Raw genomic sequence first — 22017 nt, 5'->3', positions numbered from 1 at the left:
ACATTTGGTCCGCCAGGACACAGAAGTTGTATTTTTAATTCGGGATTTCCCCTCTTCTGAAGCTCATTTCTCCTTTTTTGGCTTTTTGTTATCGCGTGTCCTGAAGATTCAAAGATATCAGCGAGTTTTTGCAACCAAAATTAGCGTCCTGTCCAATTGACTAATCTCTTTAAGGTTATCCAACGAAAACTCGTTTCTACACATGCGTAGCTTCCCTCTAACTTACCAGCATAGGCCGCGTCCACATGAAGCCACACATCTTTCTGTCTACACACTTGGCCGATTTCCTCTAAACAATCAAAAGCACAACAGTTGGTTGTTCCCAGAGTTGCCACCACCTGCAAAAGATCAGACAGTTCCCGAGTATTAATAGAGGAGTAGTACATACCTACAATTCCCTGGACGTGGGAGGAAGTAATAAGTTGGAGAGATAAGGTGGAAGAGGATTTGAGAGGAAGGGAATTGAGAAGAGAGGAAGCAGTAAATAGAGGATTGTGGAGAGGGAAACTAAAAGAGGGAAATACCGACCGCAAGTGAAATTGGGGAAAATGCAAAGTGAAGAAAAAGAAGAAGTGTTTTTGCCGAGTATGAATGATGAGCTGGAAGTAATGATAATTGATAGAGAGACGACGTGTATGGCTAAAAACAGAGTAGAGCAGAGAGCTTTCTGCTCTCAGATGAGTCAGATGTATGCGGTTTTGAAGTTGTTGTTGGCCTCTGTCGTTGCTTCCGTCTACCTGCTCGATGCTCTATGCGCTGTGCTCTCCTCTCTGTTTTGAGCCTATGCATGTTTCATCATTGAATGGATTTATTTACCTCTACATTGGGGTCGAGTGGATTAGACCACGTGACATGCCTTCAGGCACTCTCCATTCAAAGGTTTTCCTTGCCCTTGCGATCAACTTAATTTGAAGAAACCATTTACTGACGAAAATTTGTAATGAAACAATAAGTTGAACTCACGTAAAATGGGATCTTTCCCTTCTTCAAGTCTTCCTCGATGTTTTCTGGGCAGATAAACGCAGAACCTGGAAAATAAAACCAATGGAAAGAATAGTGAAAAAGAACCCTGCACTTCAAGGCACCTTTTTCCTGCTAGAAAAGTGTAAGTAAAACTCCATTTCTAATATTGATTCTCCAAAAAATATTCAAGATCTCTTTTTGTTATCGCGTGTCCTGAAGATTCAAAGATATCAGCGAGTTTTTGCAACCAAAATTAGCGTCCTGTCCAATTGACTAATCTCTTCAACGGTATCTAACGAAAACTCGTTTCTACACATGCACAGCTTCCCTCAAAAATATTCAAGATCTCTTTTTGTTATCGCGTGTCCTGAAGATTCAAAGATATCAGCGAGTTTTTGCAACCAAAATTAGCGTCCTGTCTTATTGACTAATCTCTTCAACGGTATCTAACGAAAACTCGTTTCTACACATGCACAGCTTCCCTCTAACTTACCAGCATAGGCCGCGTCCACATGAAGCCACACATCTTTCTGTCTACACACTTGTCCGATTTCCTCTAAACAATCGAAAGCACAACAGTTGGTTGTTCCCAGAGTTGCCACCACCTGCAAGAGATCAGAGCACATTTCCCTGTCCGATTTCCTCTAAACAATCGAAAGCACAACAGTTGGTTGTTCCCAGAGTTGCCACCACCTGCAAGAGATCAGAGCACATTTCCCAAGTGTTAATAGAGGAGTAGTCCATTTCCCTGGACGTTGCGTTGGAGGGAGGTAGGGAAGGTGCAAGAGGACTTGAGAGAGAGGGAATGGAAAAGAGAGGAAGCAGTGAATAGAAGATTGTGGAGGGAAATGCCGACCGCATATGAAAGTGAGGAAAACGGCAAAGTGAAAGAAGAAGCTTGAAGTTATGAAATTGTTTCGTGTAATATTACACACTGTGTGCGTTAGGCTGGAACTTGGCCTGGCGCACTGCCGTGCGCCTAGATAATTGAGCTCGAAGTTATGATAATTGATAGAGAGATGACGGGTATGGCTAAAAACAGTGGAGCGAAAAGCACAGAGTTTTTTGCTCTGAGGCGTGTTCGGTTTGAATCTCCGGAGAGGCACAACTCCGCTCCGGAGAGTGCGAACTCATTTGTATCAGCAAAGAAAATTTAGCGTAGTGCATTAAGCAGGGAACGACATTTGTGACAAGCATTTATGCTTAACACAATTAAAATTCCTTTTCCATAGGAAATCCATCGGAATCGATTCCGTTTCCGAAAGGGAAATACAACCGCCCTACATACTTGGTGTTTCAAGATCACTTCCCTAATTTCCCTTGCGTGAGTCATATCGCCAAACAGCAGGTTATACTTGACCCAAACTACTGATATTAATACTCGTAGGTACCCAATACCCATACAACTTTCATGTATGTACTGCATACTTACTTCTTGTATCTACTCTGTAAGTATGTATGAATATTCAGTAGATTTTGTATTTGGTGGGTGAAAACCACCATTGATTCATATTCTAAAATTGGCACCCATGAAAAAAACCTTCCATCTGATACTCTAGGTCTAGAATTTCCGTTCCTATATTTGTTTAGTTAATTCCTATAATCATTAATAATTCGTATAATTATAATGAGCTTAATGTTGTGTAAGTTTTTCTTTTAATATTTTAATACTTCATTAGAGTGCCTGCAGGCTATTTGGTCAACCAAAAACTCTCATTCTCAAGATAGGTTTTGTATAGCCTTGTACCTTGTATCTCGTGAGTTAGGATAAGGGTCGCCCTCAGCCGAAGTCTGTTCACCCCTTAGTACCCTCTAGCTTGGCCTGGTCCGCCTATTGATACTTTTGCTGAAGTCTATGAATATAAGGTTTTCTATTAAATACACTAAATACAGATAAGGTGTATTTTATTTTCGGGACTCTGTCAGAATAGGAGCCAATTCTCTTTTGGAAACTGAAACCATCCTTAACTGTTGAAAATGCGCCATCTTGGATATCCAATGATTTTAATACAGACGCTACGCCACCTAATAGTTTTCGTATTTTTCTTTAAAAGAAGAGAAATGAGCTCCAGAAGAGAGGAAATCAAAACTGGTAGGTAGGTAGGTAGGTAGGTACTTCAGAACCCTGTAGCTGTAAGTATATTGTTTATGAGTAGGTATATTTACGTAGATCAAGTTCCTTCCTGATTTCAAGATAGGTGAAAGATTAATCAAGGGCGACATTCAGAATGGAAATTTCACTCTGAATTTTTGTTGCAAAATTTCCTTGTATAGCAACCTAACTACCTATAAAGGTCCATCTCGAAACTGAAATTTTCTCTTTCAATCAGAGTTCTTGACAGAAATATAACATGAATAGTGTCATTTTGGATCAAGTGTCTATAAAATATGGCAAGAAGAAAAGTACGAGAACCCATTTGATTAAGTTATTTGAGTTCTTTTTCCGCGCAGTGATGAAATAAATACCAAAAATTCATCTCGAAACTGAAATTTTCTCTTTCAATCAGAGTTCTTGACAGAAATATAACATGAATAGTGTCATTTTGGATCAAGTGTCTATAAGAGTTGGGCAGATCCAACATCTTGCCCAGCCAATCCAGCATGACTACTTCCAACTCTGTGCAAGCAGGACTGGCAATCTGTGGAGAAACCAAAACGCATCTCTTATTTACAGATAGGGAGAGCTGAGGAATCTCTTGTCAGGCCTTGGTCCCCCTCTCTTTCTTCTTCTTTTTCTTCGCCTTTTCCCGTGTACAGACGGGGTTGGCGTTTTTCCTTTGTTCTCTTTCTCTTCTCACCTGAATAACGCCACCTCCCTTTCCTCCAGAGCAGGCTAAGAATTCCTTGGGCAGATCCAACATCTTGCCCAGCCAATCCAGCATGACTACTTCCAACTCTGTGCAAGCAGGACTGGCAATCTGTGGAGAAACCAGAACGTATCTCTTATTTACAGATAGGGAGAGCTGAGGAATCTCTTGTCAGGCCTTGGTCCCCCTCTCTTTCTACTTCTTTTTCTTCGCCCCGTGTACATTTGGGGTTGGCGTTTTTCGTCAGCCTCTGAATTAGCCCTAACTATGGTGATTGCTTTGGGCTGACATTTGGTTTTGGCTACAAATTTTACGAGTGGATGCCCTTCGCACTCAACCTTTGCTATTACTTTAGGAAGGGAAATTCAGTATGGTGTACTCCCTGTTTAAAGTCCCCCAGCCAGATTAAGCTGGTCTACGGTCAGAGATAGGTACCTACATATCACGCTTAAATGCAAATTTCGAGACGGGTTTGTCAGCCTCTGAATCAGCCCTAACTATGGTGATTGCTTTGGGCTGACATTTGGTTTTGGCTACAAATTTTACGAGTGGATGGTGGATGCCCTTCGCACTCAACCTTTGCTATTACTTTAGCAAGGGAAATTCAGGATGGTGTACTCCCTGTTTAAAGTCCCCCAGCCAGACTAAGCTGGTCTACGGTCAGAGATAGATAGGTACCTACATGCAAATTCATAATCCGGCCCGAAGGACCACTTAAACAAGTCCTATCTAAGCGATAAAGCCGTGAAGGCACTGGGACACCCTGTAGTTGAGTGCTTACCTGAGCAGTATCCGACCAGGTTGGCAATGATGTCGGAATCTTTCCAGTCTGGATGAGCCTCTTTGACTCTCTGCATGGTTTTGGCCTTAGCTCCGAGCAGAGCTACTAGCGTAGCTTCACTAGCTGTACCCTGGGATCAGAATAAGAGATTGAAGTATTATTTAACATGTTGATATTGGCTCAAAATCAACATGATATTTTCAATTAAATGTCCCGTGATTTTGTTGAAATGTACCGGGCCACCTTATGTACGGCCCTGCGTTTAAACTATACTTGAGTCTTTTGTTTATCTTTGTAATAAGTGAGACAAGTACGGCTGAGAAGGTCCCCTTGTCTGGTCTACCTGATGAGCACACACACTATCAAGTAGACCTGACAGGCGGACCTGATCAGGTGTACCTGATAGTTACATGATTTCATAACCAGTTCGAATCATCGGATCTCGTATTAGATTTTACTTTAATTTTATGAAGAAATTGTGATCCTTGGACTCTTTTTCCGTCAATAGTTCTTTCTCTTCCGGGGGATTGAGGCGAAAGCCGGCAGGCGCCCCCTTTCAATCGCCCACCAGGGGGGGATGGAGTTATATAAGAATGAGCAGTGCTTTGTTTAGAGGTTTAGACTGTTAGCTTGTACGGGGCCCTCTCGCCCCCTTAAATACGGCCCTGCGTTTAGGCTATTACTTGAGTCTTTTGTCTATCTTTGTGATAAGTCTAAAGTGTATGTAGCTTTTCATATCTATGTTTTATGGGAACAACCAAATTGGGAAAGTTTCAATCGGTTAATTATCAGATTCATCAGTTTTTGAAATCCACGCATTGATTTCGCAACGTTCGAAGCATCGCATCAGGTATCGTATTAGATTAATACTTACATTTTGTTGAGAAATTGTGATCCTTATGTTTCACCAATCTTCGTTTCAGCCCCTAACCACCTGTTAATTTAACAGGCCTTCTAAGAAGGAACAACCAAATTGGGAAAGTTTCAATCGGTTAATTATCAGATTCATCAGTTTTTGAAATCCACGCATTGATTTCGCAACGTTCGAATCATGGCATCAGGTATCGTATTAGATTAATACTTACATTTTGTTAAGAAATTGTGATCCTTATGTTTCACCAATCTTCGTTTTAGCCCCTAACCACCTGTTAATTTAACAGGCCTTCTAAGGTCTGATAAATTATTGGTGAAATCCACCATTAGACTCTTGCCTTTCTTCGTCAATTGTTCTTTGTTCTCTTTCTCTTCTCACCTGAATAACGCCACCTCCCTTTCCTCCAGAGCAGGCTAAGAATTCCTTGGGCAGATCCAACATCTTGCCCAGCCAATCCAGCATGACTACTTCCAACTCTGTGCAAGCAGGACTGGCAATCTGTGGAGAAACCAGAACGTATCTCTTATTTACAGATAGGGAGAGCTGAGGAATCTCTTGTCAGGCCTTGGTCCCCCTCTCTTTCTACTTCTTTTTCTTCGCCTTTTCCCGTGTACAGACGGGTTTGTCAGCCTCTGAATCAGCCCTAACTATGGTGATTGCTTTGGGCTGACATTTGGTTTTGGCTACAAATTTTACGAGTGGATGGTGGATGCCCTTCGCACTCAACCTTTGCTATTACTTTAGCAAGGGTAAACAAGTCCTATCTAAGCGATAAAGCAGTGAAGGCACCACTTTTACAAGTCGGCGTTGAAGGCACTTACCCATGTGAATCCTATGCAGGCGATAGAGTCACTCAGGATATCGGCTACGATGGCGGGATAGGAGTTGGCTGTGGGGAAGTAGGCATGGAATTTGGGTGAGTGCCAATGGGTGACTCCGGGCATGATGACCCGTTCAATGTCACTCATGACTTCTTGCCAGGTGTCCGGAGTGTCAGGGGCGGTCTCAGGGATGAGGGGTCGCAGATAGCCGGGCTCGACGGTTGGCAAAACGCGTCTAGGGGTAAAAGAAAAGGAATTACCTATTAATGTAGAATTTAGAATATTTAGACATGAATTGTTTCAGGTATGTCCACACAAAGTCTTCGACCATCGATCGACGCCGGCAAATGGACGTGACGTGGCAAATCGACCATCAAATCGACGGCAAATGGACCATCGATCGATGGCGACTGAAACCGTACACTGCTTCGACAACATAGATTCACCTCATCGATCGACGGCGTCGAGTAAGTGTGGACACAGCTTTAGAAATTATTCGTCAAAAACCTAACCATCTGAGAAAATCTTTGAAGTTGGACATACCTATCTCGAATATTTTCCAAGTAGTTTCCGACATAGTCCACCATGGCTTTGGCAAAGTCTTTGAATTCATTCACGTCTCCCATGATGATGGAGCCCTGGGAAAATAAGGAAAAATAGTATCAATATTATTAAAAGTCAATAACAATTATACGATACTTGTTTGTTTAAGGGTATTATCGCTGTTTCCTTATAATTTTCTTCGAAGATCTGATACCTATCTATTAGCTCATTCACCTACATGTGTACTACATACTCGTATAATACTTAATATCATTTTCATGATTTTCATTGTTTTCTTACTGACTCAAAGTTCTTTCAAGATTTTTTTTCTGCCTAGTTCTGTTGCAATCTGAGGAATCCAAGGTATTCTTAAGCTTGGGTAAACACGTACGCTCAGATGTGATGTTGTGTTCTTGAACCAAAGCTATTGGGTTTCCTAGGCTTCATACTCTTCATAAGTTTTTCGCAATAAACTTAAGGAACTTGAAGTTTACTACGGGACTGGAAGGGACCTTGGAAATGTCCTTGATGTACCTGGATACAGAGCATACGCACATAGCTTGACAAATCACATGAATTTATTATATTTATTTTTATAAAAATGTTTAATCCTACAATAATTATTATTTTAATTACGTATCACCCACATTCTTTATCTTCTTATGGATCTGATCTTGCATTTCTGCATTGACATTCCTGTGTCTTTCTCATGTATTAATACTGAGAGATAACTTAGTGGGCATATTGTAAAGCTCATTAGGTATACTTGTTTTTCATGTCAGTAATATCAGAAACAGCAGGAATTGTAAAAATTTGATTCCTTTCCATTTTTAGATGTTGCCAAACTGACCGTGAGCTCTTGACCATGTTTTGTGGACATGTATCTATGGGAACTTAAAGTGACCTTTGGCTAGAAGAAGAAAACTCTTGTAGTCAACTACCATCTAGACACCTATAGGTACCTACTCTTTAACTTAAACTAACCAAAGCTTGAAATCAGGCCTGGATTCGAAATCAAATTTAATTTGTTCAAGTCTCTAGAATCATTTTCTTACTTGTAGCTTAGAATTGTCAATTAATCTTTTCTTGACGTAAAAAATTGATTCCTTTCCATTTTTAGATGTTGCCAAACTGACCGTGAGCTCTTGACCATGTTTTGTGGACATGTAGGTATCTATGAGAACTTAAAGTGACTTTAACTTAAACCAACCAAAGCCTAGTAAAAAATTGATTCCTTTCCATTTTTAGATGTTGCCAAACTGACCGTGAGCTCTTGACCATGTTTTGTGGACATGTAGGTATCTATGGGAACTTAAAGTGACTTTAACTTAAACCAACCAAAGCCTGAAATCAGGCCCTGGATTCGAAATCAAATTCAATTTGTTCAAGTCTCTAGAATCATTTTCTTACTTGTAGCTTGTACAGATAAACAATCTTTTCTTGATATGTCACTGACAGTTTTCCTGATTGTTATAGTAATTAAAAGCTCATTTGTACCGGATATCAGTTGACATTCGACCTCAACGGTTGACATTTGTGTCAAAAGCTGATTCATGTCCAATATTTTAGCTTATTCCTGAGATACAGTCTGACATGAGCTCTCGTGTACATTAGTTCTGTATTTCATTGGAGCAAGGTTAATGGTGTTGTCTATAAGAAAGTAAATAACCTTAGCTTGTGTTTATGTCGTGCTGTACCAAAGTTGTCCTATTTATTGGATCATTGCTACGTTGCTAGAGTACAGGATTAGACTCCACTTGTACGAGTATCTCTAAAACCAAAGTGTTTTTAGTGGTTAGCGTTACCACGGTGGAGTTCCGATCCGGAGGTTGCTGGTTCAAACTATGGTAAAAGTTAGGATAAAATAATACTCAAATAAGCATCATTCAATAGGATAAGGAAAGTCGTGTGATGTACACACCAGATTTTTTACTTAAAGCTAAATCAAAATTTTGAAGGTGTACCTTCAAAATCAAGCCCCCCCAAAAATTTAGGCAAGAACCGCCTATGGTGGTTCGAGTCCAAGTCAAGTCATAAAATTTAGCGTAGTGCATTAAGCAGGGAACGACATTTGTGACAAGCATTTATGCTTAACACAATTAAAATTCCTTTTCCTTTTCCATAGGAAATCCATCGGAATCGATTCCGTTTCCGAAAGGGAAATACAACCGCCCTACATACTTGGTGTTTCAAGATCACTTCCCTAATTTCCCTTGCGTGAGTCATATCGCCAAACAGCAGGTTATACTTGACCCAAACTACTGATATTAATACTCGTAGGTACCCAATACCCATACAACTTTCATGTATGTACTGCATACTTACTTCTTGTATCTACTCTGTAAGTCTGTATGAATATTCAGTAGATTTTGTATTTGGTGGGTGAAAAAACCACCATTGATTCATATTCTAAAATTGGCACCCATGAAAAAAACCTTCCATCTGATACTCTAGGTCTAGAATTTCCGTTCCTATATTTGTTTAGTTAATTCCTATAATCATTAATAATTCGTATAATTATAATGAGCTTAATGTTGTGTAAGTTTTTCTTTTAATATTTTAATACTTCATTAGAGTGCCTGCAGGCTATTTGGTCAACCAAAGACTCTCATTCTTAAGATAGGTTTTGTATAGCCTTGTACCTTGTATCTCGTGAGTTAGGATAAGGGTTACCCTCAGCCGAAGTCTGTTCACCCCTTAGTACCCTCTAGCTTGGCCTGGTCCGCCTATTGATACTTTTGCTAAAGTCTATGAATATAAGGTTTTCTATTAAATACACTAAATACAGATAAGGTGTATTTTATTTTCGGGACTCTGTCAGAATAGGAACCAATTCTCTTTTGGAAACTGAAACCATCCTTAACTGTTGAAAATGCGCCATCTTGGATATCCAATGATTTTAATACAGACGCTACGCCACCTAATAGTTTTCGTATTTTTCTTTAAAAGAAGAGAAATGAGCTCCAGAAGAGGAAATCAAAACTGGTAGGTAGGTACTTCAGAACCCTGTAGCTGTAAGTATATTGTTTAAGAGTATATTTGCGTAGATCGAGTTCCTTCCTGATTTCAAGATAGGTGAAAGATTAATCAAGGGCGACATTCAGAAGTCACCACTTGGCAATAGGTAGCTGGTAGCCAGTTTAATTCTCGTAATGACATAAGATACCTCATTCTTCAGGTGCTAAAAGTAGTTGTGATTTATTTATAGCATTAGATTGGATAGTTACGCCTACTCACTAATGATTCTAATGAAGTTCGCCAGGAAGGATTTTCTATTGCAAGTACTTTCGTAGGTACTTAGATTGAGGGCTGGTAAACAGAATCGTGATTTTATTAGATTGTATATCTGATTTTGTTCCTCGGTCTGATTATTTTTATTGGCAAAGATGCCAAAGACGTGGTCAAGTTTATCAAATCAAAACTGGTCATAAGGTAGACGTTGGAATTTTCATCGATTGTGAACTAGATTCTTGGAGTTATTTTTATTTATAGGTATATACATCCAATTCTATTTTCTCACTTTGACAGTAAACTTTTTCTAATTAAAGCAATCAGTCTGATCTGATTGATGTCTTCTTCCTCGCCTTTTCCCGCGTTCAGACGGGGTGTGCGTTTTTTCGTCAGCCTATCAATCAGCCCTAGCTTAGGGTGATTACTTTGGGCTGACATTTGGTTTTGGCTTCAATTTTTTTCCGAGTGGATGCCCTTAGCACTCAATCTTTGCCATTTCTTTAGCAAGGGAAATTTCAGGCTGGATCCTCCCTGTTTAAATTCTCCCAGCCAGACCATGAACCTTAACTCATAATTTGTCAAAAAATGTGACTCCAGGGTGTCCTTTTTTGCCTCGTGTCAGTTTATTAAAGCTCACCTAGAGCGCTACTCAGTTTTGCTCCTCACCGGGAATGTCTATTGTTCTATTGTATTAATTCATTGTGGTGTAATATATCTAAAGTGTTGAGACTCTGAGGTTATTAGGTCGTTAAATACAACTATCCGCTAATTCTATGTTACACATCCATACAGGGTGTAATCAACCTCAGTGGTGTGGTTATTGGATATTTGACCTGTTTGTCAAAACTTTCTAGAACACCCTGTAAACGACCATTATGGAATGTGAAAAAATTCGGCCTCTATAGTACCTACCCTTAACCTCAAGGGCGCCATGTGATAAGGAAGCAAATTAAGGAGGTGTGAAGTGATAAGAAGAGACCCAATTACGGGAAACAATGAAGCAATAATAGTTAATGTTATTATGTATTAAAATGTATATAAATTGTTTTTACCCGTCACATCAGTTTTAATCGCCTGATTAATCATTAAAATCGAATTAAAATCAAGGTCAATTTATGATGCTTTACCTGATTATTTATGTACCTAAATTGGACAGTAGTTATCACAGGACGCATGGACACCAAAAGTTTCAAAATGCCTTCTTGAGCTATACATGTATAATATTAATCAATGAAAGTTTACATAACAAGACGAAGAATAGGTAAAAGTAGTTCGGGTGCTCTTCTTCTTACTTGTGAGAATTCACCGAATTAATAGAATTTAAGAATTATCTAACTTCTCAAGCGTTGGGGCTTGGGGCCCAGAAGTATTATACGAGTAGCACTGAAATTATTAAAACAAGAGACAAGAACGCTATTATCCCACTATACTAATCACCTTGTTTAATTCCTGGACTACAGGGTGAGCGGGAACTTGATCTGTGTAGAGTTTATCAATAGCATTGTCCCAGAATGTCAGCCTTGCTTGACCAGTGGTGACATCACTGACATTGTCTTGAACCTTGGCTACTTCTATGTTAAATGCTCTGATCACAAAAGAAGCATTCTGTAAGGCTTTTGGCAGCAAGAGAGTGCAGAGGAAATTTTCATAGTCAAATTTTCTGAAAATGAGAAAATAGATGGTTATTATTATGAGGAAATAAGTAAAATTAATATCTATGTAAATCTAAAATGATGAGAAAAAAATGCTTGGGGTTCTGTGATTCTTGATACCCCATAAAATACCCGAAACCTTGTTTAGACTTCTGGGGTAAAGGCACTTTTCAGTGCTATTCGGGTACGATAAACAAGGTAGGTATATTCTACAGATAATTACTTATAAGTAGGTATATTTTGTACACAATTACTTTAAGTGACGATAGTGATCCTAAAATTATTGTTTATTTAGAAACCCACCTACCACGATGAAATATTGACCAAATTACCAAAACCAAACCTCAGTCATACCTTCAAATTACCAAAACCAAACCTCAGTCATACCTTCAAATTACCAAAACCAAACCTCAGTCATACCTTGGCAGTCTAAATAAAGTATGTACTATGTTACTATGTATTTGTAAAGAAAGTACCTACACCTATTTGTAAAGAAAGAACCTTAATAATAAGTTCTTATCTTAATTTTATATTTGTATCTCTTAGAAAGAGTTTTAAAGGGGTAACTTCTGGGGTAAAGGCACTTTTCAGTGCTATTCGGGTACGATAAACAAGGTATATTCTACAGATAATTACTTATAGGTATATTTTGTACACGATTACTTTAAGTGACGATAGTGATCCTAAAATTATCGTTTATTTCGAAACCCACCTACCACGATGAAATATTGACCAAATTACCAAAACCAAACCTCAGTCCTACCTTGGCAGTCTAAATGAAGTATGTACTATGTATTTGTAAAGAAAAAAACCTTAATAATAGTTTCTATTTTATATTTGTATCTCTTCTTAGAAAGAGTTTATGGACCTATGTAATTTATTGTAATTGTAATATTAAGTCTAAAAAAAATCATCTAAGTCTATATCTGTCTAAGATCTTACCTTGAGTCGGAAACACACCAGTCCCATGAGCACCTCATAGATGACCTCAAACCTGTCATCCGATCTGACCAGCTGTTCAAATTCCTTAGCCAGGCTGATCTGTTTCCGGATGTACTCCTGAAGATATTTCACTCCCAGGAGACGAAGTACGAACCACAGCTTGAGGGATCTGAACCTACGGCCTAGTGGTATTTGCCAATGCTAGACAGAGCAGGGACAATGAAGGACTTAGTATACTATCTCTTGATAGTGTTTGTTAACCTTGGAGCATGCTCGAAAACTACGCCCTAACAGGAGATTAAAATTGAGGATTCATCCGTCGAACAGTCAGAGTTTAACACCGTTTTGTTTTTTATGTTTTCAGCCATCTCTACGTCAAGTTACTGGCACAACCTCTTCAAAAGAGAATAGGTCTAAGGTTTGAAGACGACACTTCACAAGAGAAGAGGCATAAGGTTTTAAGACGCGAATTCACAAGAGATCTTACATAAGTATATAAATCTTTAATAAGCCCGGCTTCGCTTCGATCTTTTGACGTTCGCGCACCTCCCGGCACACTAGATTCTACTATTGAAGTAAGTATGTCGTTCAGTGTTTCTTATCGTCCAAACTTAGAGAGGTAAAAGACACTATTTTTCCTTGGCCTTCATCCAACCTCAAAACTCATAGAGAAGAAATAGTCATCACTAGGCTTCGCATAGGACACTCTCGCTTAACTCACGGTTACCTTATGTCCAAAGATGATCCCCCTTCCTGTCCTTTCTGCCTATCTGAATTACTTACCATAAAACATTTACTGATTACTTGTACCTCAAACCGTTTACACTCTATTAGATCAAAACATAATTTTGGCAGCTCACTTTCTATAGCCTTAGGTGATAACACCAACAACCTGACCAATGTTATTTCGTTCCTCAAAGACATAGACCTTTACAAACATATCTAATTTTTTTTTTTTCATTTTTTTTTTATTATTATTATTATTTATTTTATTTTTTTTTTATTTTTATTTATTTTTTTTTTCTTTGATTTATTACCTTTTTTTTTTTCTTTTTTTTTCTTCTCCTACCACTCCCTTTCCTTGTCTTTAATCCACTCCTTTATTGACATTATTTCATCGCCACTTTACTACCTGGCTGCCTGATCAACTATTAATCGTACTCACAATGACCTGCTTCTGAATTCAACACACCCCCGCCGTCTACAATCAGCGATCATCAAGACTCTATGTTCATCAAGCCCCAGCTGAAGTGGATATTGTGCAGTTACATGTGACCGCTATACAAAAACCTGTTCATCATCATCAATGCTGAAGTGAGTAAAATTTTGGGTTTGTGACATTTTAATCAAAAGAGGAAGGAAACTCAAATTAACATCCCCAGAGGAAGTTGGATAATAGGGAAATTCAAGACATTTCTTTGGTGTTCATTCTACGATTCTACTTCAAGTGAGTTAGGTAGTTTATTTTAGGTAGATGGCTTCTCAAAGGATTGTTTTAGAAGGGATTCAACCATATCCCTCCAACCTAATGGGAGAAGCTTACTTAGCCATGTAGCAATCAGCACTAACATAAACCCCTTAAGTTTGATCAACAGAGACATAGGTAGGCCCCTTGAGCTGATATAATTAGGTATTAAGTGACATTAATAAACCCCTATTAAATAAACACAATACTTGTGTCCAATTTCACATCACTGCTTACTCATTGTTAAGGGTATACTTTGACATCAACCATTCGATTTACACAGGCCAGTATTTCTTTATGCTCCTTACTTAATGTTCTTAATTCATTCATAGGTACCTACTTACTTTTGTTACAGAATGTTGGGAAGTCTGAGTATGATTGAAAGTAAGAATGAGCTCCTTCAAACTATGAGTGAAGCTGATCAAGTAAAATACTTCAAACTTATGCAGCTCTGGTTTCAACAGAAAATCAACAAAACAACTTATGATAAAGAAATTACCAAGCTTCTGAACAAAACTCAGAATGAATTGCATTAGAAGTTTTCCAGTTTTCCCTGGAAAATAAAGTGCAGCAAGCCGCTTTTCCTGTAAATTGAAGATCACAGCAGTCCAAATAACTCTACAATCTCTACTGAATTGCATAAGAGATTCATTCTCATTTTTCTACACAAGCATGTGACTTATAGTAAACACAAGTACATGAACTTTCATTATGATTAGAAGTTTTCCAGTTTTCCCTGGAAAATAAAGTGCAGCAAGCCGCTTTTCCTGTAAATTGAAGATCACAGCAGTCCAAATAACTCTAAATCAATACCTGTTTCTGAGAAATCATTTGCTGGTAAGTAGGTTGTCATTCATTCATCTCTGCTCTAACGGGAAGTGCCCACAGGGCATTTCACTGATTCCCACAGAAGTTTTAAAATTGATAGGATTATGATGAGGAGAATAATAAGCAAGAATTTGAAAGCAAACCTAATGTAAATGTGAATGGTGCTAGTGAACAGTTTGCCCATGTTGATAAGAAAATGAAAGTCTCCCATGAGACAGAATATTACTTTGAACCTGCTGATATTTTCCCTTTTGTTCCACCTGTCAATGTGGATTATGATCAAAATTCTTTACTGATGTTGATAAGAAAATGAAAGTCTCCCATGAGACAGAATATTACTTTGAACCTGCTGATATTTTCCCTTTTGTTCCACCTGTCAATGTAGATTATGATCAAAATTCTTTACTAACAACAAATAAAGACAGCTACCTCATGGGATTGTTACAAGTCATCGCCTGGCAGCAAGGAATACAAGATGGAGCCCCCAATAAAGAAATAGGAGCTCTTGTCCAGTATGCTGTGAATACTTTCATTAAAAATCTTCTTACAACTATTGTGACCCAGAAGAAAACTTTCAAAGTAAAAGGAAGCAACTTCATCTGTGATATTGGAAAACATATGCCTAATCCTTGGTTGAAATCTTCACACATCTATAGAACTCAGCAGAGTTCAAGGTATCCTCTTGTCAAGATCAAAAGCTATTTGAGTGAAAAAAGATCACTCCTGAAGAATGAGAACTTTCATACTGCTATGGACATTGCAAATTCTGTGCAGTTCAATTTATTGAATAAGAAACCAAACCATAGGGTTAGCTTGGAAGATGTACTCTATGTTGTAATGAACAATGTGAATAATGTAATTCCGTTGCAAGATCTTCAGTATACTCTGTATGAAAATATTTTACCCACCAGGACACCAACCTAATAGACTAGTCAATTTCTTACCACTGTCTTCATTAGAAAGAAAGTAAGTAGGTACCGTATTTTATTTTCGGGACTCTGTCAGAATAGGAGCCAATTCTCTTTTGGAAACTGAAACCATCCTTAACTGTTGAAAATGCGCCATCTTGGATATCCAATGATTTTAATACAGACGCTACGCCACCTAATAGTTTTCGTATTTTTCTTTAAAAGAAGAGAAATGAGCTCCAGAAGAGAGGAAATCAAAACTGGTAGGTAGGTAGGTAGGTAGGTACTTCAGAACCCTGTAGCTGTAAGTATATTGTTTATGAGTAGGTATATTTACGTAGATCAAGTTCCTTCCTGATTTCAAGATAGGTGAAAGATTAATCAAGGGCGACATTCAGAAGTCACCACTTGGCATTAGGTAGCTGGTAGCCAGTTTAATTCTCGTAATGACATAAGATACTAGTTATAACAAAATAATGACCCTTTCAAATCTTGCGTTCTTATTGGGACACCCTGTAGTTGAGTGCTTACCTGAGCAGTATCCGACCAAGTTGGCAATAATGTCTGAGTTAGACAAGTAGGTACCTTTTGTTGAAATTCATTTAAGTTTTGGTATGTGTATGTGACCACTCGTACCAGTCGTACCTATAAGTACTCGACCATAATAGTAGGTATACTTATTGAAGTCAAAATAAAACTTTAATCGATAACAAACACCAAGACAATCGATAGTAAAGGTCGCGCCAGAACCAACATTCCCGCCTAATTGTTCATCAAGCTTATGACCAAATGACCAACCTAGAGTCACTATCACCCGAGATAAATGCAGTTCCAAGGCCAAGACCTCTCTACTTGAGCTGGACACAACTTTCATACCTAATCTTGTCAGATTTACGGACTCGGGACACGCCCCCTTGTGAACTAGATTCTTGGAGTTATTTTTATTTATAGGTATATACATCCAATTCTATTTTCTCACTTTGACAGTAAACTTTTTCTAATTGGAGCAATCAGTCTGATCTGATTGATGTCTTCTTCCTCTCCTTTTCCCGTGTTCAGACGGGGTGTGCGTTTTTTCGTCAGCCTATCAATCAGCCCTAGCTAGGGTGATTACTTTGGGCTGACATTTGGTTTTGGCCTCGAATTTTTTCCGAGTGGATGCCCTTAGCACTCAATCTTTGCCATTTCTTTAGCAAGGGAAATTTCAGGCTGGATCCTCCCTGTTTAGGTAAATTCTCCCAGCCAGACCATGAACCTTAACTCATAATTTACGAGTATCAAAAAATGTGACTCCAGGGTGTCATTTTTTTGCCTCGTGTCAGTTTATTAAAGCTCACCTAGAGCGCTACTCAGTTTTGCTCCTCACCGGGAATGTCTATTGTTCTATTGTATTCATTCATTGTGGTGTAATATATCTAAAGTGTTGAGACTCTGAGGTTATTAGGTCGTTAAATACAATTATCCGCTGATTCTATGTTACACATCCATACAGTGTGTAATCAACCTCAGTGGTGTGGTTATTGGATATTTGACCTGTTTGTCAAAACTTTCTAAAACACCCTGTAAACGACCATTATGGAATGTGAAAAAATTCGGCCTCTATAGTACCTACCCTTAACCTCAAGGGTAGAACCAGGTAGAACGACACAATTAAAGTGGTTAAATTAGCAAGATATGGGCAGGAATTCTGCAACAATAGGTACAATTAAACAATCTTATCTACAAAAGTAGGTATTATCAACTTTATATTCACAATATCTGATTCATGATTTTACACCTCAAATCGGAAATAACTTTCTGCGAAGCCTTGGTTCTGGTGATCAATTGACTATAGTATGTCGTAAGATATGTCACAATATCTGATTCATGATTTTACACCTCAAATCGGAAATAACTTTCTGCGAAGCCTTGGTTCTGGTGATCAATTGACTATAGTATTAGGTTCGTAAGATATGTACTTATTGGTTATTTGGTTCCACCTGTTTGCCTTGAATTTGTGGGAAGTTAGCTATCAAGGGTAGGTGATAATTTGAGTGAAAGAAAATCCGTAATCCGGTGCCTGATATTCAATTTTTTAATTATCCATTGTTACATTTTAAATTGAAACTTTTAACAATTATTATAATTATCCATTGTAATGTATTAAATTAACGACTTCTAATTTTAATTTCTATAAAATTGAGAGCAAGAATTTGAAATTTTTATAGATTTATAGTGATGTTGGTACATAATTTGTAAGCAATTTCGTATGCCAATTCTATACCAATGTGACTAGTTCAAAGAACTTGGTGAATCAAATCACGAATGGGAGACCCCAGATGAAAGAACCTACCTAGGAAAACCCAGAAAGAAATGGCTAAACTTCATCAAAGATGACTGTCTCGTAAAAACAAAACAGCACAGGTTTCACAAAAGAGAAAGATGTGAAAATACCCAGAACTCTCAGAAGTAAAAAAGTAGTTCGGGTCAAGAATCCAAGTGGGAATCCCGACACATTCACATTTGAAGACATGGAAGCAAACGAACCTGCTATAGTTACGTATGCCAAGACTCAAACGATTTCCTTGGCAAATGGTCCAACCAAATTTTCTAGTCAACACTCCATATCAACACTCCATATTCCCATGGTCTTCAGAGCGAAGATTTCCCACTGATTTTTGGATGCCCAGTGTGACTGCTTTTCTGCAACTCTGCCAATGCAACACAGGGCAACACTGTATATTCTGCTAAAAATGACTCGATAAACTTTGCCAATTAAAATACTATGAATGAGAAGATTATGTTCAATACCTACATTGGTAATAGGTAGCTATATTATGTAGGTAAATAGGTATAGCTAATATCTATATTTCTGGATGTAACTTTTACTTTGAGACCTTGCCAGTTTTACATCACAAAGATTACAAGACTTATTGGTCAATGCCTACAAATATTACCTTCCTACCTTCGTCTATGTCATACTTCTGTAGGTATCTAACAACATAATCCAATTATGTTCTATTTACATCATAAAAATAAATCTATTAATAGATTAGCGTCTATGTCATACTTCTGTAGGTATCTAACAACATAATCCAATTATGTTCTATTTACATCATAAAAATAAATCTATTAATAGATTAGTGCGACTCCTATCCTCATTGAAGTAGGAATATCCTGTTCTCGGTACTGGAAAAGTTACACTCTAATCATTAGAGTGTAACTTTTCCAGTACCGAGAACAGGATATTCCTACTTCAATGAGGATAGGAGTCGCATGAGAGTCGGTCTTTACGTCGAGGTCCTCCGGGGGGGGGCTGATTTGTGGCGAAAAAAGTTGCACATTATTGTATTGAAAAGGGAAATCTTGGGAATCTCTAGGGCCGGGCAGCCCGGCCAGAGATTCCCAAGATTAGAAGATTCGATTGGACCATTTGGGTAGCCACGGTCCCAGAGATAAAAGTCCTTGCGGATCGCGGCCACCACGCCATCGCAAGTTGGAAATCCGTGAGGACCTATGAGTTACGAAATCTTTAATCTTGGTTTCTCGGGCCGGACGAATTTTTGGGGGGAGATATTCTAGAATTTAAAATATTAAAACATACTCGAAGATAAATTGACTTCATAATACTCGTATGTACTTTTTAAGGTAATTAGGATCGCGGCCACCACGCCATCGCAAGTTGGAAATCCGTGAGGACCTATGAGTTACGAAATCTTTAATCTTGGTTTCTCGGGCCGGACGTATTTTTGGGGGGAGATATTCTAGAATTTAAAATATTAAAATCTACTCGAAGATAAATTGACTTCATAATATGTACTTTTTAAGGTAATTAGGTACCTACATCTGGATTAATAAAATTAAATAATAAATAAATTATAGATAGGTCCTTGTTCTCACGCTCAAAAAAAAAAAATCTAAAGTTTAATCTTACCTGATTAAGTAATATCCAAATTAATTAACAACAAACAAAACGAGTTCGTGAATAAATTAAGTAAACACGAAAAAAAAAATCGGCAATGTCAATTAATAAAAAATAAATAAATGATTTAAATAAATAAATACGGTGTTTTTGTTCCTTCCCCGAAATGACTCAAACTAAAATGCGGGTGACTCGAACAAAAATTCCTCAAGAGTTGACTTCTTGAAGAGTTAACTGGTAGTAATTTGAAATTTTGAATTTGAACTGATAGTCTGGTAAAGTTGAGCTTACTCTGAACAACCCTCCCGCTAGAAAGGAAAGAATATCCTTGTGGTCACGCATGCGTAGTGAGAACTAAAATTACCACTCTACAAATTTACCACTCTTTCCAAAGTTGAGTCAAGACTCATTGATGATGGGACTCGTGACGGGCAGAATCTGGGTGATAAGAGGTGCCATGTGATAAGGAAGCAAATTAAGGAGGTGTGAAGTGATAAGAAGAGACCCAATTACGGGAAACAATGAAGCAATAATAGTTAATGGTATTATGTATTAAAATGTATATAAATTTTTTTTTACCCGTCACATCAGTCTTAATCGCCTGATTAATCATTAAAATCGAATTAAAATCAAGGTCAATTTATGATGCTTTACCTGATTATTTATCTAACTAAATTTATCACAGGACGCAACTAAGTTATCACAGGACGCATGGACACCAAAAGTTTCAAAATGCCTTCTTGAGCTATATAATATTAATCAATGAAAGTTTACATAACAAGACGAAGAATAGGTAAAAGTAGTTTGGGTGCTCTTCTTCTTATAAAACTTATGACTTATGAGAATTCACCGAATTCATAGAATTATTTAACTTCTCAAGTGTTGGGGCTTGGGGCCCAGAAGTATTATACGAGTAGCACTGAAATTATTAAAACAAGAGACAAGAACGCCTCACTATACAACGGAGTAGGTCACAATGAACTCTAAATAAATCCAATTACCCTCGTCACGTCAGTTCAAAAGACGTTTCAAAAGAGCACTGATAGCTGATAGGTAATTGAATTAAAAAGTGACGGAAATCAGTGCTGGAGATTTTATGAGGGGATCAATGTTTGAACCCTTTAAATCCCTCTGAAGTATGGAGCGAACGTTGGATTAAAAGAAAAACGACGTGTTTTGGCACTAAAAAGAGGCTCATCCAGACTGGAAAGATTCCGACATCATTGCCAACCTGGTCGGATACTGCTCAGGTAAGCACTCAACTACAGGGTGTCCCAGTAAGAACGCAAAATTTGAAAGGGTCATTATTTTGTTATAACTTGTTTTATCTAGCGTAATCTTTGACATATTGATTGTAAACAAATTAAATTTAGTAATCATGGAGCACTAAACTATTTAACGCGTTTACATAATAAAATCGACACATTGTCACTTTTGTGAGAACATTTTCCTTGCCGTGATAGTGTGGCCGTTTATCACGTGATTTCACATTGACAGGGCCAGATAGAAACAATCAATAACAATTTATTGATGAGCTGCCCAAAATTTGGGTTGCCAGATGACACAGCATACTACTCAAACAGAATGGTTACATTAAAACCAGATTGAAATTATTAGTCCCAATAAGAACGCAAGATTTGAAAGGGTCATTATTTTGTTATAACTTGTTTTATCTAGCGTAATCTTTGACATATTGATTGTAAATGTAAACAAATTAAATTTAGTAATCATGGAGCACTAAACTGTTTAACGCGTTCACATAATAAAATCGACACATTGTCACTTTTGCAAGAACATTTTCCTTGCCGTGATGGTGTGGCCCTTTATCACGTGATTTCACATTAACAGGGCCAGAGAGAAACAATCAACAATTTATTGATGAGCTGCCCAAAGTTTGGGTTGCCAGATGACACAGAATACTACTCAAACAGAATGGTTACATACTTACTTACTTTCCGTGTCCTCTTCTCTCTCAAACCTTGAATTTCCAGTACTCAAGCCAATGGTTACATTAAAATCAGATTGAAATTATTAAAAAAATTAACCAAGGTTCACCAAGTTTCCTGCTATTCCATTTCATTTTCCAGATCAAGCTCATTCGTCCGTAGAGCGTGCTGGTCTCCTAGGAGGAGTTACTATTAGGGGACTCCCAGCTGACGACAGCTACAAACTGAGAGGTGACGCTTTGGAAGCGGCTATCGAGGAAGACCTGAAGAAGGGAAAGATCCCATTTTACGTAAGTTTCTGGATGGAAATAAATCCATTCAATGAAGAAACATTCATAGGCTAAAAAAAGAGGAG

General features: G+C 38.0%; 3 protein-coding genes and 1 long non-coding RNA gene across 4 annotated transcripts in view; 2 read left to right on the top strand and 2 right to left on the bottom strand.

Annotated features, from left to right (window-relative positions):
• The window catches only part of LOC113467906, a 19942-nt gene extending 8264 nt beyond the window's left edge, over positions 1-11678 (bottom strand). Inside the window, exon 1 of the long non-coding RNA XR_003391828.1 lies at positions 11458-11678. This is a non-coding gene — a long non-coding RNA (uncharacterized LOC113467906). The remainder of the gene's footprint in view (positions 1-11457) is intronic.
• Positions 1-19972, bottom strand: part of LOC103510318 (aromatic-L-amino-acid decarboxylase) — a 24340-nt gene extending 4368 nt beyond the window's left edge. The window contains exons 1-9 of the mRNA XM_017444526.2: positions 19729-19972; positions 6790-6884; positions 6247-6481; positions 5804-5923; positions 4533-4681; positions 3830-3847; positions 2021-2076; positions 964-1028; positions 227-338 (exon numbers count right to left, since the gene is read on the bottom strand). Coding sequence (XP_017300015.1) covers positions 227-338; positions 964-1028; positions 2021-2076; positions 3830-3847; positions 4533-4681; positions 5804-5923; positions 6247-6481; positions 6790-6872 — 838 coding nt within the window. The 5' untranslated portion in view covers positions 6873-6884; positions 19729-19972. The remainder of the gene's footprint in view (positions 1-226; positions 339-963; positions 1029-2020; positions 2077-3829; positions 3848-4532; positions 4682-5803; positions 5924-6246; positions 6482-6789; positions 6885-19728) is intronic.
• On the top strand, positions 13989-15880 carry LOC103510313. The gene is made up of 5 exons (XM_008474963.3): positions 13989-14061; positions 14435-14612; positions 14721-14795; positions 15017-15202; positions 15316-15880. The coding sequence occupies exons 2-5, from the start codon at positions 14436-14438 to the stop codon at positions 15829-15831; spliced, it is 954 nt and encodes a 317-aa protein (XP_008473185.2). The 5' UTR covers positions 13989-14061; position 14435; the 3' UTR covers positions 15832-15880.
• On the top strand, positions 19883-22017 carry LOC103510317 (aromatic-L-amino-acid decarboxylase-like). Its single transcript, XM_026824392.1, has 3 exons — positions 19883-19903; positions 20909-20966; positions 21804-22017. Exons 1-3 carry the CDS (start codon positions 19883-19885, stop codon positions 22004-22006), a joined length of 282 nt encoding a protein of 93 aa, XP_026680193.1. The 3' UTR covers positions 22007-22017.

Source organism: Diaphorina citri, unplaced genomic scaffold (assembly GCF_000475195.1).
Source record: "Diaphorina citri unplaced genomic scaffold, Diaci psyllid genome assembly version 1.1 scaffold582, whole genome shotgun sequence".
NCBI lineage: Eukaryota > Metazoa > Arthropoda > Insecta > Hemiptera > Psyllidae > Diaphorina > Diaphorina citri.
The sequence above is the reverse complement of the archived record's forward strand: the minus strand, read 5'-3'. Positions and strand labels throughout refer to the sequence as shown.